Source organism: Mirounga leonina, unplaced genomic scaffold (assembly GCF_011800145.1).
Source record: "Mirounga leonina isolate KUSES-001 unplaced genomic scaffold, KU_Mleo_1.0 Mir_128, whole genome shotgun sequence".
Classification (NCBI taxonomy): Eukaryota; Metazoa; Chordata; class Mammalia; order Carnivora; family Phocidae; genus Mirounga; species Mirounga leonina.
Window position 1 is genome coordinate 5,704,656 of NW_023270320.1, and position 20,966 is coordinate 5,725,621.

Below are 20,966 nucleotides of genomic sequence, written 5' to 3' on the forward strand. Positions count from 1 at the left end.
AAATAAATAAATAAATAAATAAATAAATAAATAAATAAATAAATAAATAAATAAATAAATAAATAAATAAAATCTTTAAAACTCCAAATGTATATTGTACTTCACCTTATAGATTGGTAAATGTTAACCGTCTATGAAAAGCACAGCAAAAACAGTGTTAACCAGAAAAGATATGGTGTCTTCCCATTCATTGAAGTTTCAGTATTTAGAGCTTCAGAATTCCGACTACGAGCCAAATTTACTTAATTGCAAAAAAAAAAAAAGAGATACAAAAAAATGTAATTAGTTTCCTGAAGGTCAGCAGTCCTACATGGAAATCTTCCATCATCACCTCTGAGCAACTCTCAAGGCAACCTTTAATAAAAACCCTCATTCTCCATCATACTTCACGGCTAATAAAGAAAATAAGAGCCAGGCAAACAATAATTTAATGCAAAAGCCAAAATAAACGAAGCTGTTTCCAGAAAGAAGCTATAGAGTGTTAGCAATTTGTTTCCACTACGTTTGGGCATCTCCAGGATAAAAACCTTACATATTCAAGGAAGTTTCACAATTCAAAAGCAATCTCACATAAACGATTTAATTCTTACCATAATCCCGTGATTTAAACAGAGCAGGGATTATTTTTACGGATTTACGGTATTACGAACCCTGTAAAAATGCAGATTAAAAGACCGTTTGGCTATAGAAACATAGCACTTCGCTTCCAAAAATAAGTACTCTTTTCTGTAACAACAAAATGGCCCAAGACAAATGAGCAACCCCCCTTTATTCCATCACTAAATTTAGTTCGGTGGACATACTAGAGACTCCGCTATTAAAATGAACGTCAAAATTTCAAATTATGATAACCTGGAGCAAAAGTTCCATCTCCCGGTCTCTTTCCAAGTGACATTAACTCCACAAGCAAAACCAAGCTCCATTTCTCAAAGCAGTTTAAACAAGAACACACCCTCGGCGCCCACTCAGACTCCAAGGCTTTCAGCCGACTCCCTGAGGTCTGAGTCGGTCCCAGAGAAGTCCCAAGAGAGTCTGGAGAACCCAGTTTTGGGCGAGATGGGGGTGGGGCGCACTGCAAAAGGCTCTGCCAAGCCGGAGACGGAGTCAAAGGGACCGGGCAGGAGGACACTGCCAAGAAGGGCTTGGGGCGCCAGACCCCGAGCCTCGGGTCCGAGCACTCTCCACACACAGCTGGAGCGGCTCCACCTCCCGACCCCAGTCCGGTCCCCAGCCAGGCCCCTCCGCTCCCAGGCACTAGAGGGTAACTCGAAGCGTCCCAGCCCTAGGAAACAGAAATCTCAGAGGTCCCTGGGGGGCGAACACCCACCTGGCCGAGCCCCACCGAGAACTGGGCCCACCAAGCCAAACAACAGCAGCCACTGGAGCCGGAGGACCCCAAAGGGCGAGGCCGCGCCCGATCCCATCGCGGCAGATCCCGCAGGTTCCACTCAACACTCGGTCGCCTCCGCCTCCGCCTGCTCCATCATTTCCCAGCCCTGCCGGGGCCCCAGAGCTGGCCGGGATGCGCGCGCCCGAGACGAACACGCGCTCGGCACTGACGCAACTCGGCTCCTGTCCGAGCTCGCTCCCGACATCGCACTCCCTACGCTGACGTAGAGAAAAATCCAGTCGCCGGCGGGAGAAGGGGATTTCTGTCCCGGCCGCTAAAACCCTCACTAGCCTGCCCCGCCCCTTCACACTCGCTGCCCCGCCCGCTGCCAGTCACGTCCCGCCCTCTCTGCTCCCAGGCCCGCCTACTTTGGGCGTAGAAGGACCTGATTGGAGGAAACACTAGGAGTAAAAGGAGGTGGAGCGCGAGACCCAGAAGTAGAATTAAGGAGCAGAAATGAAGGGCAGCCCCGCCCCCTGCGCAGCCTTTTCTGATTGGCTTGCGGGCGTTAGGCGGAGCGTCGAGCTGCGCGCCCATTGGCTGCTTGGTGGCGAGGAGTGAGGCTCGGCGGAGAGGCCTGACCAGGCAGGGCTTGCTTGGGTTGGATGTGCCGGCCCGGCTTTGTGGTTGAGGTTGGGTCTCAGCCACTGGGCCCGGGAAGATGGTGCTAGGTGGTTGCCCGGTGAGTTACCTACTTCTGTGCGGCCAGGCGGCTTTGCTGCTGGGGAATCTACTTCTGCTGCACTGTGTCTCTCGGAGCCATTCGCACAACGCTACCGCCGAACCCGAGCTCACATCCGCTGGCGCCGCCCACCCAGAGGGCTCCGCCGGCGCTCCGAGCTGGGAATATGGCGACCCCCACTCTCCAGTCATCCTTTGCTCTTACCTGTAAGCTATCCAGTCGTCGAGGCGGAGTTGGAGATGGGGCCAGGGATATATGGGTGTTGGGATGGGGGGAAGGGAGGCTGCTTTTTTTTTTTCAGACCCTCTCCACCTGAGGACCTGATAGTCAACACGCGGGAGGTAAATTTCATGACAGGTTTCTCACTCCTCTCACCCATGCAGGGGAAAACCTTGTGTGTCGGTGGTAGATCCTTTGGGAGCCCAAAAGAGGCGAACTAGGGCGGAGTGACATCATACAGTCTCCGGAAGAAGGGTACGAGGTTGTGCCTTCTCTATCGTGCTTCCTTTAACGAAGGAGAATCCATCGTAGGTGCTAGTTATGAGGCACAAATAGAGTAAACTACTTGTTCTTGCCTACAAGGCACTTTCTTTTAAAAAGCAGTATCCTAACCCTTGCAGAACCAACGGTTCTGCATTTTTAACATCTCTTTTTAGTCAATAAGAAAAGGCGTTTGGGAAATGCAAAGAGAACTGGGAATCCTTTAGCTTCAATTTTGCTCCCATAGCCTTGTGGCTCTTTGCCTAGGAAAGGGAGAAAGCCATGGGAGAAGTAGAATCCATGTAGAAATAGAACCAGAAGCACTCCCCTTCCCAATAAAAGGATCATTTGGATGGCTATTTGACCCGCTGTTCTTCAGTCTAACTGATAGCATCTCTTGCCTTGGGGATCAGTCAGAATTAAACCCTAAGAAACTTGAAGAAATCTCTTGCCTGTTTTTATAATATACACGTAAACAGCCATTTGCAAAAACTATATGAGAATGATGGTCATGATCTTACTGGTGATTTACAGACCTGATGAATTTATAGAATGTGACGACCCAGTGGATCATGTTGGAAATGCAACTGCATCCCAGGAACTCGGTTATGGTTGTCTCAAGGTGGGTTTTTATTTTGTTTTATAAGCAAACTCTTCCATAGAGAAATAGTACTGACTAAATGCTGTTACAAAAAAAGTATAAGGGGTATGAAGTTACCTATTTGTAGACTTCATTAGAATGACTTACTGGAAATTTCCAGCATGGCCAGCATCAGTGACTGAACAAGACATTTCGTTTCCTTAGGAAGAAGCAATGTCTGTCCCAAACTACCCAGGTGCACAGGCCAACCTGTCTTTGGTTCTTTGGGCTGAGATTGACTGATTTAAAGCTATTATGTCACCTCCTCATTATTCTCAAGTGTGCACTTTCCTAAAAGAATAAAAGGAAGGCTTATGCACTTTCTAAAACCACTATTGGATTGAGCTGTATCTTTGTTACACATGCATCTGGGACAAAGCTCCTTTTGCCAATGATCTTTCTTTTCACAAGGCAAGCAGTTTCCACCATGTCCTTAGGAAATAGATGAGGTCTATCAGTATCTGCCTTTGTAGGAGGTTATAGTATTCAAGGAGAAGCCTTTGGTAACAATGGCCTCTTGGAATGGAAAAAAACCATTCAGTTCCATAATAACATGCTAGTTAGTCTTCCCAAAACCAGTGAAGTTCATGTACCTCCTCCTCATTCTGCATAATGCAATTCAAGATTCAATCAGGTGTAAGAGAGTTATGGGAAAACATGGTTTGTACTAAATCAGAGACAGAGGAATAAACCTGAAAGTAGTAAGACCAAAAAGGCAACTCTTACTGCAGTCATGTGTAAAGAAATATTTTCGGGGCGCCTGGGTGGCTCAGTCATTAAGCGTCTGCCTTCAGCTTAGGTCATGATCCCAGGGTCCTGGGATCAAGCCCCGCGTCAGGCTCCCTGCTCGGCGGGAAACCTGCTTCTCCCTCTCCCCCTCCCCCTGCTTGTGTTCCCTCTCTCGCTGTGTCTCTCTCTGTCAAATAAATAAAATCTTTATTAAAAAAAAAAGGAATATTTTCAATAATGAGATTTTGTTCTGTTGATAATTACCAAAGAAGCTTTTGAAGGTTTGAGTTAGCGTTGTATAGAGATCACTTACTTTTGCCCATTTTATTTTTTTTTAAAGATTTATTTATTCATTTGAGAGATAGAGAGAGCAAGGGGGTGAGGGGGGCAGAGGGAGAGAATTTCAAGCAAACTCCCTGCTGAGCGTGGAGCATGGATGCAGGGCTTGATCCCATGACCCCAAGACCATGACCTGAGCCGAAATCAAGAGACAGATGCTCAACCAAATGAGCCACCCAGGTGCCCCTACTTTTGCCCATTATAATTAAAAACTGAGTTGATCCTGTCAGGCCACTCAAACTGCCACTTTCCCCAGAAGTCCTAGACGACCCATACTCAGACACCTGAATCCCAGGGGAGGTATGATTTCCAACTCCCTTTCCTTTGAGGAATGCACCAATGAAAATAATAGTGAAGTACTTAATCAGGTGCCAGTGGAGAATGTACAGTTGTGCTTTCTCTGCTAGAATTCAGTTACATAAATGGTAAGAAGTCCTGTTCTCAAATTTTTTTTTTAATATTTTATTTATTTATTTGACAGAGAAAGACACAGAGAGAGAGGGAACGCAAGCAGGGGGAGTAGGAGAGGGAGAAGCAGGCTTCCCGCCGAGCAGGGAGCCCGATGCGGGGCTCGATCCCAGGACCCTGGGATCAGGGCCTGAGCCGAAGGCAGACACTTAACGACTGAGCCACCCAGGCGCCCGTTCTGAAATTTTTTGCTGAAATTTAAACTTATACAGGAATGTACTATAGCTATATGATAATCACACATTCACAAACTAAGAAAAGTTCTGAGTCAGATGATATTCTGAGGTCTTTTCCTAATTATATTCATTTGTATTATATATAAAACAGCCCTCTAATACACATTCACGTTTTAAATACCCATTCCCAAATGCTCAATAATGTGCTCTTTCCTGTAAACATAGGATAATTAAAACATTGTGTCCATCTATTCTAAGTGGCATTTAATGAAACTGATTATAAATTTTTTCACTATATTAAAGAAGCTAGTCACAAAGAAGAAGAAAAAGTTTATTTAAAACAACATACAATTAGGGTGGAACAATTTAAAATCACTTGAATCACTGAATTCCTTGCTCTTGAACACAGCTTTACCCCAACTTTGTTAGTATAATTATTGTCCTGAGTCACCTCTTATTAATGAATATAAAGATCTATTTTGTGTAACTTGCTTTGGTGAGTTTGGGTTGTTTTGTTTTGGTTGTTACACCACAGTTTGGTGGGCAGGCCTACAGTGACGTGGAACACACTTCTGTCCAGTGCCGGGCCCTCGATGGCATTGAGTGTGCCAGTCCTAGGACCTTCCTACGGGAGAATAAACCTTGCATAAAGTAAGTGTTACTTTGACTGGGGTAGTTGGTACTTGGATAGAGGTAGAGCTATTTTCCTTGTCATCTCGTGATGTGACTTTTTCTTTTATCTTAAGTGTTAAAGGGGCAACATGATTACTATTGTGCATAATCCCTGGACAGGGGCGATGTGGTTATAAACAGAAAGGACACTGGACTTAAGATCCTAGAGGCCATTAGTTCTAAATGTCTCTTTCATCAACTAGCTAAGTGCCTGTGGAAGCCCAGAGACTCTGTCCCTCACCTACAAAATAAAGGAGTTGGACCAGTTGATCTAGCTCCAAAATTCCTAGGATAGACCTAAATCCTGTAAAAATAGCCTTAGTATTTGGGGAATAAAGGTTTTAGTTTATTTTTTTTTAAGATTTTATTTATTTATTTGTCAGAGAGAGAGAGAGAGAGCACAAGCAGGGGGAGCAGCTGAAGAGGGAGAAGCAGGCTTCCCACTGAGCAGGGAGCCCGATGCAGGACTCGATCCCAGGACCCTGGGATCAAGACCTGAGCGGAAGGCAGACACTTAACCGACTGACCCACGCAGGCGTCCCAGAGGAATAAAGGTTCTGTTATGAAAAGTGTGGCGCTCTCTCCTGGAAAATAAGTTTATCTTAAAGAATTAGGGTCATTTCTGTAAATTTTGCGGGAAGGCACAGAATGTATTTATATCAGTTGCTAATGGAGAGTCTGTGGTGTTTAGTGACGGTATTGGGGCAGGTGCAATGGAGTGTTAATCGCAGTATGTAAGACCTAAGTCCTTATTGAAGAAACCTCATTTTTAGTTGCCACAAAACAACAGAAGGGTATATGGAGATCGGTGTTCATCTGAGGAAAGATGACGACATTTCCTTAGAGAACTGCATTCAGAAGTGCGGCCTCAGGAAAGGAGTCTGAGTCGGAGAGGGATGTGGGCCCAGACCCTACTCCTCCCAGGATGCCTACAGAGCATATGTGCTTGATTATTTCTTGTCCAATCCAACTCAGTATTTGTTCCTTTCTTTATGTCCTAGGTAGTACTCTTTTGAGAGCCCAGGCCAACTCGAGATTTTCTTTTTGGGGAGGATAAGAGGCCACAGAAGGACTACCGCACCATCTTTTCACTTATGTTAAATTCATTAGTCACTAAGTGTTTTAATTTTCATGGGGTAAACATCTTCCTTTTCATTCCTTCTGTCTAGATACACGGGACACTACTTCATAACCACTTTGCTCTATTCCTTCTTCCTGGGATGTTTCGGAGTGGACCGTTTCTGTCTGGGACACACTGGCACAGCAGTAGGAAAGCTGTTGACACTTGGAGGACTTGGGATTTGGTGGTTTGTTGACCTTATTTTGCTTATTACTGGAGGGCTGATGCCAAGTGATGGCAGCAATTGGTGCACTGTTTACTAAAAAGAGCTGTTGTCATGGCCCAGAGAGGCATGTCTTCCTACAGGCTCAAAACTCTTCCTTGATAGCAGACCTGATTATTACTTTCCCTCCCTGGAGGGAATCGGTTTGGTTAGGAAGGTTTCTTTGGACTCTGGGTTTTCAACCCAAATTTTACCTTGCAGACTAGAAATGACAAGCAAACAGTGTTTGGGAATCAAGTGTGTACCTTTCCTCCATACAAAATATAAAGGCTAGTGACTAATAAGTTGCAGAGGGGTTTCCATGCTGTATTTCTGTACATTGCTGTATCTTCAATACTTTGGAGCAAGTGGACCCAACAAGATGAGCAAAGTGAATATTTTTAGCCTTGTGCCTTTTGTGACCCTGAATCTTCATGCAGAGGAGATCTGAAGCTAAACCAATGAAAATCTTCAGCAGAAGTAAAATGGCCATGGATTTTAATACACACTGAAATTCTAACTTTCTGAATTTAAATTGTGGAATAAATTTTGCCAACCTGGAATGCTGTTTGGTATTTTCAATAAGTAGAGTGAGACTCAAAATTCTGTATGTTTTGCTAAAAGCTAGGCATTTGAAATGAACCACTCTACTAATAAACCCTATTGTTACGTCATTATTATGCTCCAGAGGCAGTATATGCAGTACAATAATTTCTTCATTTCAATTATATTTTGAAAGCCCAACAATAATCAGGTCTGTCTGGGTTAAGCTATCCTCTTGGCTATCCTATCTAAAAATTAATTATTTACGAGTTCAGAGAGCCTATGTTGTAGGGCTGGTAAAAAAGATCTCCTACAACTAACTATAAAACTATTCACAATTATGTTAGGTAAGTTGTAAAGCCTCGTACCTTTGGGGGGAAAAAAAAAGCAAAATAGATTCTTACTTAAAGGACAGAATTACTGAGTATTGGGTGGAGTCAGGATGTGATTTATGGGGGCAAAAAGAACACATTCGTTCAAAATAAACATGGTACCAGAAGCTCTCGCTGTGGACTACCAGAGTCCATTGTCGGGAAAAAGAGACAGCCAAGCTTTTGCATTCCCAAATCACTGGGAATAAAAGGAAATGTTCTGAATTATAAGTTCGGAGAAACTAGTTCCCATCCTTTGCAATTTAAGTTGAAAAGAACTTTTAAATATGAAGTAAAAGGAGGACTTTTCAGACAAGTCGAACTAAGAGCCCGATATTTGGGATAAATCCTAGAAACAATCAAGGAAGAACTACTCAAATGTTACTCTCCTAATAGTTGACTTAAAGAACCAAGAATCACAGTTAAATTGATACTGGATATGCTCTATCATTATGAAGCCTCTTTTCTAAAAGTTTCAGCTTTATTATCCCTGATTATTACAATTACTGTTCTTATATTATTAAATGGTGAATGTGTAAAAATTAAAACAAATTATTCTGTCTTGAAAATTCTGTACCACATTGAACTTAACCTTGTTTGTAACAGTAATAATTGGTAGATTCTTATTCATAATGTCTGTACTATAAGTATATAGTATTTTTTAAATTGTTGGAGGTCGTAAAGAAACCGGACCCCCTCCCCAGGAAAAAATGCACATAAACAAAATTTTGCATAGAATTTAAGGAGATGCCATATTTAAAAAAAAAAAAAAATCCTAACTTGTAAGAAAAATCTGGAAAACAAATTAAAATCTTAGCGAAGAAAATAAGATACTACTCTAAGCCACAAATCCTGCCTCATCTTAATACTTGTCAAAAAAAATCTCCTCAGGATATTCACAAACCCCATCAAAAGCTATTTTCTTTAAAAACACCAACACTTTGGCAGCTTTCAGACTCAAATCACTAATGTTGCCAGGAGGACGAGCGTGGGTAAGAAGGTCAAAGTCTATAAGTTATTGAAGGATCTGTCCTATAAAAGAAAGCTTCTCCCAGTCAGAAAGCTTTTGGAGACCACTGCCAGGGTGATCATGAGAATCTAGTATTTCTCTGTGACAATCTGCAGTTGTCAGTTTGAATTTGACTTACAAACCGTGCTCATCCTCCATATCTACAAACCCTGGCCAAATGTGGTACAGCCTCAAAAACTGATTGAGAAAGGCAGTGTTATGAAAAATTGGATTTCCTTTGCACTTTGGATTCAGGTTGTTTCTTCATATTTGGTAGGTTTATTCGTGTGTGTGTCTGTGTGTGTGTGTGTGTATACACACGTTTATGTTACATCCAGTTTGTGGCTATAGAGAACTTTTAAAATCCACAAGTGTCCTTCTGTCAAGGTTAAATTAGAAACTGTGCTTGTTTTTCAGTTGTTTCCTGTGTTGAAATAAAATGCTATCAGCTTCCCAGACTTCCTGGCACCATGTCCTTCACTTGCTTTAGTAAGGCTTCTTAGCAATAGTAGAGTACCCCAATCTAAGTGTGTGTGTGTGTGTATCTGTTTTAAAGCATTCATTTTTCTTAGGAAAGAGACCCTAAAATTTGCTAACTTTGGCACATCTTCAGTACAAACCAGGTAATATAGCTTTGGTTTTGTTAGATGATTTCTCTTTAAAGCTGGATACTTAATTATTTCAGATGTGACTGTCAGGATCAAAGTCTGACTTCCTCGACGAACCATGATGGAAAGGGAATCATTGTCCTTAACAGCTTCAATAACATCGGTTGTGGTGGTAACAGGTTGCCCATTTATGCTGACAATTACATCGTGGTCTCTCAACCCAGAGCTGGGAGAGGGGGGAAAAAGGGACCATGGAACTATAAGTTTTACTTGTCCCCATTTAAAATTTAATGTCGGTCTTTTATGGCGCTATTTTGCTGTCATTTTTTTAAAGATTTTATTTATTTATTTATTTGAGAGAGAGAGAGAGCACAAGCAGGGGAGGGACAAAGGGAGAAGCAGACCCCCCACACTGAGCAGGGAGCCCGACATGGGACTCGATCCCAGGACCCAGGGATCATGACCTGAGCCAAAGGCAGACGCTTAACCAACTGAGCCACCCAGGAGCCCCTATTTTGCTGTCAATCAACATACAAACCAGGAAACCAGAAATAGCATCAATCCTTTCAGGTATGCGGGGTCTTATAAGATATGCCGGGAAATCACCTGGGGACAACAATCCTATTTACCTTTATAAAATCAGTCTTCTAACAGAATCATATAAAAAGTTTACTCCTCTCATATATTGGATTTGGTTTGGAATAGGCAATTTAGCTTTGGGTTGTTATCAATCTCTGACTTCTGTAAACCTCAAGCACATTCCTGGTCTTACCAGCAAAGATAAAGAAGAACACAAGCAATATATTTTTTCCCCATACAGTTGTACTCTGATCAGTTTGGTTTTGACAGCCCACTTACTTGCCCCATCTCCACCCACAGCCTGATAGCCCTACTTCCAGTAAGTCAAAAACCAGTCACGCTTTCAAGTCTAAATATTTAAGGCTCTGGTTCTAGGCTCCTTTTCCCCAAAGTTGTGATTATATTCTGTCTCCAATATATTTGCTTCACATAGAATATATATTCTAGAAACAAAAAACACCTCCAAATATGAAACACTCCAATAAATATATAGCCATGCTGATGACTTCTCTTAAAGTCAATAATGGGCTGGAAGAGGGACATCAAAATTAAATGACTCCAGGAGACACCATTGTAAAGAAATGGGAAGCCAAAGGAAGGATGCAAGAGGATTACCAAGATATGTGGAATTAATTTTTTTAAAAAATAGAAATTTAAAGCAAGAGGATGTGAAGAGAAGTTTGAGGGCAAAGCTAAAAGCATGGAACACCTTTAGAACAAGGACATCTCAGGAGGATGACTGGGACTGTGCACAAAGAAGAAACTTAATCCATTGTAGTTCTGTGAGTAGAAGAAGAGAAAGAAACCTGCCAGTTATTACTGAATGTAAACTATGCACCAAAATGAGGGAGTGAGGCTCAGCTAGGATAAATAACCTATCCCATGTCCCACAGCTTGGAAGGGACTAAAGTAGGATTTGATTCTGGGTCTTTCAATCGTGAAAACCCATCTTCCTGCTACTCACTCTGCCTCTTAGAAACGAGAGCAGCTACAAAACAGGATAATCCACGAACTAAGCCAGATTCCACATCCCTGCATTCTACTTAAATGTACCTCTCAAGTTAATTACCTCTCTGTACCACAGCTGCTGTTTCTGTAAAATAATGCCTGTATCATAAGACTTTGGGGGCTCAAAAACGTATGTAAAATACTTAAAGTGATGCCGGACATACAGTAAGTGATTAATAAGTGCCAGCGGTTATTACTGTAATTATTATTATTATTAGATTTAAGTGTATAAAGCCAGAAATAATAGATTTCTGGTTTATCAGTGACTTCAGGCAAGCAGTAGTCCCACACTTTAATGTTCATCCAAATCACCAGGAGGTCTTGTTTAAAATGCAGATCCTGATTCAGTGGTGGGGCCTGTCATTCTGCATTTTTTTCTTTTTTTTTTTTTTTTTTAAGATTTATTTATTTGAGAGAGAGCATGCGAGTTGGGGGAGGGGCTGAGGGAGAGAGAGAAAGAAGCAGACTCCGCACTGAGCGCGTACCCCGACTCAGGGCTGGATCTTACAACCCTGAGACCATGACCTGAGCCTAAATCAAGAGTCCGAGGCTCAACCAACTGAACCTCCCAAGCGCCCTTCATTCTGCATTTCTAAAAAAGCCCCAGGTGATGCCAGTGCTGCTGGTCTACAGGCCATATTTTGAGTAGCAAGGACTAGGAGAACTGAAAGAAATAGCTTTGGCCTTGAACCAAAAGATAAAAATAAAGAGGTGGGGGGAGGACAGGAAGCGAGAAAGTCTAGAAAAGCCTGTGACAAGCCAAATTTAGTAACATGAGACCTAACATTTAGCCATTAACAGTTAGTACCTCATGGTTTCTTCCCCCTACTAAAAGAGTTGCCATAATATAAAAAGATAATTGAGCTTTGAGAAACAAAAGTAGTGAGAGAGGTATACTGAAGAAGTATAAGAGAGGGACCCACCACCTCTTCCCTCAGTAGTTAGTATAAATGTTTAAAAACAAGAGTAAAATCAGCCGGAGCACTTCTTTGATGAGCTGTTCTAGCATTTGCTTTATTAACATTCACTCATTCAGTGCTGGCCTCTGGTATGATCTTCCAGAGTTCAAAGAAAAAAGTGTCCTAAAGTACCTAAAATATGTTCTTAAACTTTTAGCCCTCTGAATTCTTCCTATTCTTAATAACTAAGGTATCGAAAGTACATTCGGGAATTCCTAGCAAAATTAATTTAAACTTATGCTATTAACTCATCATGAATTCTTGAGCTACAAAAAAACCATTCCCTTCCCAAAATAGTCCTTCCAACACAAGCACACAAGTCCAAATCAGCACTGTCCAATAGAAATGTAAGGCAGGCCACATACATAATTTTAAATTTCCTGTAGCCACATTTTTAAAAACTTTATTAATTTTTAGAAATCTTTTTAAAAATAGATGAAGCTCATTTTAATAATATACCTATTTAAGTCAGTATGTGTATTATCATTTTAATATGTAATTTTTAAAATTTTATTAATGGGTATTTTAGACTGTTTCATATAAGTCTTTGAAATCCACTAGAAACAACCCACACCTATTGTGCTACTATACAACATCTTACACAATGCAGTGATTAAAGTTAAAGGCCGTCCTTCCAAAACAAAGGGTATGTTTCATGGAAAAATCTTTTATATTGAGTGCCTCTGTTTTTTTGTTGTTTTTTTTTTTTACTTAAATAAACTCAAATTAAATAAGATTCTGTTCCTCAGTCACACCAGCCACATCTCTGTGTTCAACAGCCATGCGTGGGTAGGGCCACCGTACTAAACGGTGCACATCTCGATCCGACACACATTTACCATGGCATGCTAGCTGGGCCAAGGCCTGAACTCTTACCTTTCAGCAGCTGTTCCTTGAATCACCTCATACACAAAGACCCCAGAACTCACATCAGGGAAATCTGGATCTTGCCTTTTCATCTCTTGAAGAAGGCTAAGACAAGTGAGAAGAGTTTTCCCAGAAGGTTAAGAAACAATGAATTCATCACCTGAGCCCTGGTCAAAGCCTCCAAGTCAACAGGTACTCTTATGTGTTCTACTCAAGGCTCCGGGGGGCCAGTGAAGATTCCAGCAAGCCAGTCACAGTTATTCTTCCCTGGGGGGGGGGGGGGGGGGGCTTTTTTCCCCAAAGCCCCCAACCACTGGACATATAAGGTCTATGTAGCCACAATGAAAGAAGCTACTAAAACGTACCGCAAATATTGGTGCAGGCAGAGACAGATACCTACCCTGTGAGAGTGGGGCCCTACACTCAACAAGAGTAGCCAGCTGTAGTCCACATGCTTTAGATTCCCTGTTAAGACCGTCCAGCTATGCCTTTTGCTTCTGAAAAACAACACAGACATACTGAAACCCATGCTTACTTCATAGAGGCAGCATTCGCAGACCGAGATACTTCTGTGAAAGAGCCTTTCCTGGAAAGGAAAGTTATAGGGTGTTACTAACAACAAAACTTCTTTCCTTTGGCAGAGCTTCTAAACAGCAAGTCATGGAACATCCTTACTATTATTATAACTGCCCTTTCAGGCTGTCAGCCTGAAAATGTGCTTCAGAGAACCTTTTGTCACTAGCATGGACACTCCTCCCATCCACCTCCCATCTCCAGCCCACGGGTTTCCTTTCTGCCATAACATGTACTTCTGGGTACAACACAACTAGGCTTTGTGCCTAGTTCCCCCATATTGCCACCCAAACCACCATGATAAGAGCTGGGTACCAGTGACAGTATTCTACAGAATCCTAAGGGCGGTCTCCAGAACAGATGGAGGGCTCCTGAAAAACACAAGAAGGGAAGAAAAAGTCCTAACTCCCCTTACCTTTCAACTGGCGCTCATGGAATTCTGCCAAGAACTGTTGAATTCGATCTGAGGGAATTGCGAAGGAGATTCCCGCGGTCACCTTCAATGTATTTATGCCAATCACGTCACCATCCTGGCAAGGGAGGAGACATCATTCAGTCACCAAGTCATGCAAACTGACCAGTGCAAAACCAGTGCCAGCAGAGGAGGAAATGAAGCTAGTCACTGGGGTCAGAACACAGAGGGGCTAGAGGAAAGGGAACTTCCACAGGGAGCAGTGGACATTGCCTTATAGGACACACAGTGTGGGAGGTAAGCCGGGCGGCGGGGGCGGGGGGGACCCTACCCATGTGCAGATCCCTGCTGAGGACAATTTTTTTTAATCTTGAGTTTATTTTGTCCTTCATCAAATGATTTTAAAAGTGAACCACAGTTTGTATTTTGACACAGGTTAAGAGGACAATGAGTACTTGCCTTTTCTTCTCAAATGAAACTAAAAATAAACATGGAAAAGGCAAAAAGCTGTTGGATTTTCAGCAACACTTTAATGAAACTCTTCAGAATTAGCTAATTAACCTCAGAGAACAAAGCTCTACAAAGCCAAAGCTATGAAGTGGGAAACACTTTCCTCTTCATGCACTTCATCACCCCTCAGCCTCTGTTGGGTAATGGGAAGGGTAAAAAAGAGACTTCTGATCATATTAAATTACATATCATAACTCAGTAGGTCTGGAGTGTGGCCTGACAATGTGCACGTCACCCCTGCTCTAGTAAACTCACTGTCTTTTTTTTTTTTTAAGATTTTATTTGAGAGAGAGTGAGAGCTAGAGAGAGAGAGAGCATGAGCACATACACGGAGAGGGAGAAGCAGACTCCCCATCGAGCAGGGAGCCCGACTCCGGGTTCAATCCCAGGACCCTGGGATCATGACCTGAGCTGAAGGCAGATGCTTAACCGACTGAGCCACTCAGGCGCCCCTAGTAAACTCATTGTCTACTAGAGAAAGGCACAAGAAAATTACATAAGTAACATTACTATGAGTAAAAGAGTGCTCAGTAATTTCACATACCGTTAGCTCATCCTCCAAAAAGCAAGTGTAATGTGTAAAGAACCAAAAACAGTCAGCTCAAAGGGACTCAGCATGATCACAGACTGTGTGTCAAACAGCACTGCACTTTCTTATGTTTTCACAGGTATTTGAGCAACTAGAAACTCGCATTTCCACTAGAGACGCTGAATAACATCTAAGACTTAAATACATGATAGAGTAATGGATTCTCACTGTGGCTTTTCTCTATCAGGACTAAAAACCCGAACAGACACGTCATGTAGTTAGCATTTTGGGATGAGGGACAGTTCTTCACATGCAGCAGCAGGCGGTCTTTAAGGATAGACATTACATAGCACAGTGGTCAGCTGACATATATTTTAGTTTAGTGCCCTGGGCTTTTGTTAACTACACAATGAAAACAGAAAGCATGGTGAAGAGATGTCAGTAAGTGGAAGTAAACCCTGGCACCCTTAGCTGAATGAGCTCACATGCCATCTGATAAATGATGATAAATCCAGCACAGATCTTAAATCTTTGCTAACCATTTACTTAAGATGCAATAATAGAAAAGCATCCTACCAGGCGCCTGGGTGGCTCAGTTGGTTAAGCGACTGCCTTCGGCTCAAGTCATGATCCTGGAGTCCCGGGATCGAGTCCCGCATCGGGCTCCCTGCTCGGCAGGGAGTCTGCTTCTCCCTCTGACCCTCCTCCCTCTCATGCGCTCTGTCTCTCATTCTCTCTCTCTCGCAAATAAATAAAATCTTTTAAAAAAAAAATTTTTTTTAATAAAATTAAATTAAATTAAAAAAAAGAAAAGCATCCTACCACAAATCTCTACACAATTGTGACATCCTACTCTGCACCATCATTCTTGGAAAGTTGGGACAAGACATGAAACAGCAAGGCAAGTGGCCATTTACCAAGTTCACCAGAGGGCCCCCAGAGTTACCGTGCTGAAGACAGAATTTGAAAAAGTCGTCAGTGCTTTTCTCCTTGTCATTTATACGTAGTTCCTAAAGAGGTTTACCGAAAGCAGCCTGCTCTGGTGAGCACGGCAAAGCCGTGCCCCTGTCATCACCAACACTGAAGTCAGTGCAGGTAAAAGACAAGAGCCAAAGGACCACTGCCTTCTACAGCAGGGGTGACCTCTATGAACGACCCAAAGAGACTGCCCAATGTCACAGATGCCGACGATCACATCAAACAGGCTGAACAACATGGCATTCCATCCCTCCAGTGAGGGTCTAACTGAACTCTGGACAGCCCCAACAGGCCAAAAGGAAGAGTACCTTCTGACATGTTCTTCTCACTGTCCTGCCAGTACCTTATGGGCTGAGGAGAGCCCTCCCAAGTGACTTACATTAATTATGGCATCTGTCTGGATACAGTCCATGTCTGAATTCTTCAGCCCCAGCTCTCTGCCCCCTCGCTGTGTAGTGCTGACAATCCCTGCGGTTGCTGTGTTCTGCAGAGAAAACGGGTTGCCCAAGGCCACCATGAACTCTCCAGCCCGCAGGTCAGAGGACCTTCCCAGCAGCAATACAGGAAGGTCAGTCTGCACACAGCCAGGAGGGATAGGAAGGACAGAGAGGTGAAGAAGAAATCAAGAATAGAATCAACCAGTATTTGTGTACAACACACATATGGCCTGGTCTCTATCATTTGGGCACTTAAAATCCAAGAACCCCCCCCACCCACTCATATAGGTTCTACAAGTGCCTGATGTTTCTTCCTCAAATTCCAGGAACCACCAACCTCTCACCTGGTAAGATGATCAGGATTATCTCTAAAACCTAAAATTACTGCTTTGTAGAAATTACTGTAACTAAATGACCAGTGAAGTCGCTGATGAACATACACTGACATTAGCAACTTACTTAGCACTATACCAGCTCAAAATTTTATTTTTTTAAGACTTTTTATTTATTTACTTGAGAGAGTGAGAGAGAGCAAGCAAGTACAAAGGGGGTAGGGGCAAAGAGAAGCAGACTCCCCACTGAGCAGGGAGCCCAACCCTGAGATCCTGACCTGAGCCAAAGGCAGACGCCTAAAGACTGAGCCACCCGGGCACACCCCAGCTCAAAGTTTTATAGTCAGAATTAAACCACAAACAGAAAGGACAGTGCCCAGAACAGTGCTTCTCAAATTTTAATGTGCACACAAATCACCTAGGGATCTTATTAAAATGCAGATTCTGACTCAGACGTGGGTGGGATCTGAGATCCTGCATTTTTAAAAAAATTCTTTCTCAGAAATAAGTCAAACAGAGAAAGACATGTATCATATGATCTCACTGATATGAGGAATTCTTAATTGCAGGAAACAAACTGAGGGTTGCTGGAGTGGGGGGTGGGGTGGGAGGAATGGGGTGACTGGGTGATAGACACTGGGGGGGGGATGTGCTTTGGTAAGCGCTGTGAATTGTGCAAGACTGTTGAATCTCAGATCTGTACCTCTGAAACAAATAATGCAATATATGTTAAGAAAAAAAAAAGAAGAAGAAGAAGGTAGCGGGAGGGGAAGAATGAAGTGGGGGAAATCGGAGGGGTAGACGAACCATGAGAGACGATGGACTCTGAAAAACAAACAGGGTTCTAGAGGGGAGGGGGGTGGGAGGATGGGTTAGCCTGGTGGTGGGTATTGAGGAGGGCACATTCTGCATGGAGCACTGGGTGTTATGCACAAACAATGAATCATGGAACACTTCATCTAAAACTAATGATGTAATGTATGGGGATTAACATAAGAATAAAAAAAATAATAAAAAAAATTCTTTCTCAGATAATGTCAATGCTGCTGATGTGCAGACTAGACTTTGTGTAGCAAGGACCTCAGAGTATTCCCAGGCAGCTCTGAATCCACTGCAATCATTCCTAGTATTCTAAGGCAAGCAGAGAAGTAAGTTTCCCAGAAGCAGCATCTGTTGAAGAAGGAGGCTAGACAGTTAATAGAAATTGTTAGGGATATACAGATGGGCATAGATGAAAATAAAAGAGTGAAAAACAGAAAAAAAGGAAACTAGAGAAAACCATATACCAGGTAGAAAAGATGTGGAACAAGAATGGGGTGAAGAGGAAAATATCAGCAAATTGATGGAAATCCCCAGATGTACAGACTGATTTGGCCCTTGCATACTCACATTTGGCTCGATCTTAATCAGTGCAAGATCCAATTTATGGTCAATGTCCTTGACAGTGGCTTCATACTGGACGCCACTCTGGAGCTCCACCTGGATCCACTGCTGGTTGGTGAGGACTTTGGCATTGGTAACAATGAGCCCATCCTCAGACACTATGAACCCAGAGCCACTGGATGCAGGAATATCCTTGTTGCTAAGAGGTGACCTGTCCCAGCAAGACAACAGCATAAGCAGAGGGCAGGAAAACCAGGGTATCCATCACAGTCTGCGGACATGGAACCTCTAATTTATCAAACATACCTCCACCACAGTTTTCTCAGACATCTTACTATCCCCTGTCTGTGTTTTCATTCTCTCAATGTGTAACTGGACTCTGAATGTTCAGCACCCTGGCCATCTCTTAGGAACACGACTGAGAGCTGATCCCAACTCTCCTTTTCCAGGGACGACCCCCTCCCCTCCTTCTTCAGAGCTGGTCAGAGCAGCAACTCTCTGCTTCAGTCCTACTACTAGTCCTACTACTGCGCGCACCTAGTCCTACTACTAGTCCTAGTACTCACCTAGCCCTACTACTGCGCGCAAACGTGGACCTAGTGCCACATTCTTGAGGACCCAGGAGGGAGGGAGTCAAAGAAGTCTGGTTCCAGCTTAGGTTCCACTACTAACTGGCATTGTGACATTGGATTTCCTTCCAGGCAAACGAGGGGCCTGAGCAAGATCACCAACAGGATGCCTTCTAGCTCTTACATCTGACCTTCCATTTTGTCCGTGGGAGATGAGGGAGAGAGAAACCCCAGACCCCGAAGTGCAGAGGAGTAGCCCAAATTTGGAAGCCACAATCCCTACGCTTCCGCTCTTTGGCTAAACCAACCCCGAACAGATTATTCAACCTGTTTGAGCTGCGACTTCCTCACAGCGGGTTTTCCGGCTAAGCCTAAGCGATGCCTGGAAAGCCGTAGCGCGGGGGCCCGGAGCCGGCAGGCGCTCAGAAACAGTCCCGCGGGGTAGCTGGCGGCCTCCTCCTGCCTCCTTTACCTGCGGAACAGCTGCAAGTGAACCACAGATGGCGCTACCTTCTCCACCACCTCCGCGATGAAGTTGTACTCGCTCCGGAGCCGGCCTACACTTCTGGGCCCTGTGAAGAAATGCACCACTCTTGGGGGCGGTGGGCGCCCCGCTGCTTGGCCGGATCGGGTGTCACATCCCAAATCTCCCGGGCTCTCTCCTCCTCTCTCCTTTCCCGCCCCTTCCTCTCTTCGGTCTCCCCTCTGTATTCACTGCCACCCCGCAAGGATACGCCTTGAGGGAACCAGACCTGTCATCCCGGGTGGGGAAAAAAAGAGAGAGAGAGAAGAAAAAGGGAAGACGGCATTCAACAGGCCCGGGGAGGCAAGTGGGGAGAAACCACATGGGAACTGGTAAGGAGACACCTAAGAAGGAAAAAAAACTGGAACAAGGAGTTGAATCCGGAGGCAAAGGCGGGAAGAGCCCGCGGCGCACCGCGCGACACGGGCGCGCCGCTTGGGGACGTTGCGAGCCACCCGAGCGCGCGGGCCCAGCGCTCACCCCCACCCGCGCAGCCGCCCTTCAGCACCGGCACGGCCGGGAGCGCGCCTCGGAGGCGCGCGGCGCGGTTGTCGGCGCGCAGCGCGCACAGGCTGGGATGGGTGCGCCCGTCGCTGCCGCACACCGCCGCCCCCGCCGCCGGCAGCCGCACGTGCCGACCCAGGCGCCGCCGAGGCGCGGGGCGCTGAGCCGCGCGCGGCACTGCAGCCCCGGGGCGCCCAGCCGCAGGCCTCGCCCTCGGCCGCCGCGGCAGCAGCGGCAGCGATCGCGCACCGCGTCGACCCCGCCGAGCAGGTGGGCAGCGGGGGGCAGCGCGTGGGCTCACAAGCCGCGGGAGGGCGGCAAGGTCCTGGACCTCCTAGCCTGACTCTGAGCACAGGCGGCGGGAGCAGCAGCCACAGCAGGAGGAGCTGTCCCAGCAGAGCTGGCCGCTGCAGAGGTCTAGTCATCCTGCCCTCTTCCTTCTTCACGCTCCGGTTTACTTTGGACCGGCAACTGCTCTAAAATGAGCAACACTTCTTCCCGGCTAGGGTGCCGCCTCCCTCAACCCCCGGGCTTTAAGGGGCAGAGCCTGACAGACCTCTACACACACACACACACACACACACGCACACGCACGGCAGAGCCTGGCGGACCTCTACACACACATACACACACACACACGCATCCCCCATCACCCGTTCCGGTCCCCGTCCCCGTCCCAGGGCCAGGGCCAGCCCCATGCAACCAAGAGAGGTCCCCAGCCCTGCCCTGTGCAGGGCCCTACCTCGGGAAGGCCAGAAAACCAATAATGGGGCAAACTGACGAGAGATCACCCACCCACGGGCAGAAGGTCAGCATTAGGAAAACACACACCATATTTCAGTATTTCACATGGTTTTATTACAAAACAAGCAACAAAACAGGTTTAGAAAATTATTTTTTTGCTACATACCAATTAGGAGATCACATAAAATGAGAAGCGTAACAGTTTCCATGCACTCAGCTCAGTGCTTACAGTGAGTGCATTTCACAGCTGAAACCTACTGGTTCAAAACACAAAATCATGCCACACTTCAGTAAGCAGTGGGGGGAGAGGTCAAACAGTCTATTTTTGCTAACATTAGCTTTATTCAAATTCTACTTAGCATGAGTGACTGTAACTGACTGCTGCAGGCAATAACAGAAAAAAAGGAGTAAGAAAAGAAAAGTGATGTTGGTAGAAAAGATTTACTAAACTATCCATTTTTGACATGTTCAAAGTTTATAAACAAAGCTCACTTGGGAAACTCAATTTCCAAAATGCTGTTACTGGTCAACAGTGAAAACAAACATCAAATCCCACTGCTCAACTACTGAATCTATTTAGGTCCTTTAAGCCCATACGAGAGCATAGTTATATTCAGCAAGGAAAAAAAA

At 44.6% G+C, this 20,966-nt stretch overlaps 3 protein-coding genes across 4 annotated transcripts in view; 1 reads left to right on the top strand and 2 right to left on the bottom strand.

Moving 5' to 3' along the window:
- Nucleotides 1-1,852, bottom strand: part of ADAM9 (ADAM metallopeptidase domain 9) — a 163,204-nt gene extending 161,352 nt beyond the window's left edge. The window contains exon 1 of one of the 2 annotated variants that reach the window (XM_035003990.1): nt 1,328-1,852. In XM_035003990.1, coding sequence (XP_034859881.1) covers nt 1,328-1,424 — 97 coding nt within the window. In that variant the 5' untranslated portion in view covers nt 1,425-1,852. Of the gene's footprint in view, nt 1-852; nt 969-1,327 lie in introns of those variants that run through there. The other variant, XM_035003991.1, reaches the window with a different exon arrangement.
- Nucleotides 1,853-1,932: 80 nt separating this feature from the next.
- TM2D2 (TM2 domain containing 2) lies at nt 1,933-9,279 on the top strand. The gene is made up of 4 exons (XM_035003995.1): nt 1,933-2,278; nt 3,087-3,174; nt 5,440-5,555; nt 6,746-9,279. The coding sequence occupies exons 1-4, from the start codon at nt 2,052-2,054 to the stop codon at nt 6,957-6,959; spliced, it is 645 nt and encodes a 214-aa protein (XP_034859886.1). The 5' UTR covers nt 1,933-2,051; the 3' UTR covers nt 6,960-9,279.
- HTRA4 (HtrA serine peptidase 4) lies at nt 9,203-20,382 on the bottom strand. Its single transcript, XM_035003997.1, is given in 10 exon segments — nt 9,203-9,655; nt 12,852-12,956; nt 13,383-13,428; nt 13,831-13,945; nt 16,224-16,418; nt 18,003-18,207; nt 19,038-19,137; nt 19,569-19,709; nt 19,712-19,843; nt 19,846-20,382. Coding segments are annotated over 10 exon segments (1,632 nt in total). The 5' UTR covers nt 20,018-20,382; the 3' UTR covers nt 9,203-9,234.
- Nucleotides 20,383-20,966: the final 584 nt, after the last annotated feature.

What these genes read in the sequence shown, in the direction of transcription:
- TM2D2 (XM_035003995.1), top strand. Translation starts at nt 2,052, where the DNA reads ATGGTGCTAGGTGGTTGCCCGGTGAGTTACCTACTTCTGTGCGGCCAG. An exon ending in GTCATCCTTTGCTCTTACCT is followed by an intron (nt 2,279 to 3,086) that starts GTAAGCTATCCA and finishes GGTGATTTACAG; the next exon opens with ACCTGATGAATTTATAGAAT. An exon ending in GAGAATAAACCTTGCATAAA is followed by an intron (nt 5,556 to 6,745) that starts GTAAGTGTTACT and finishes CCTTCTGTCTAG; the next exon opens with ATACACGGGACACTACTTCA.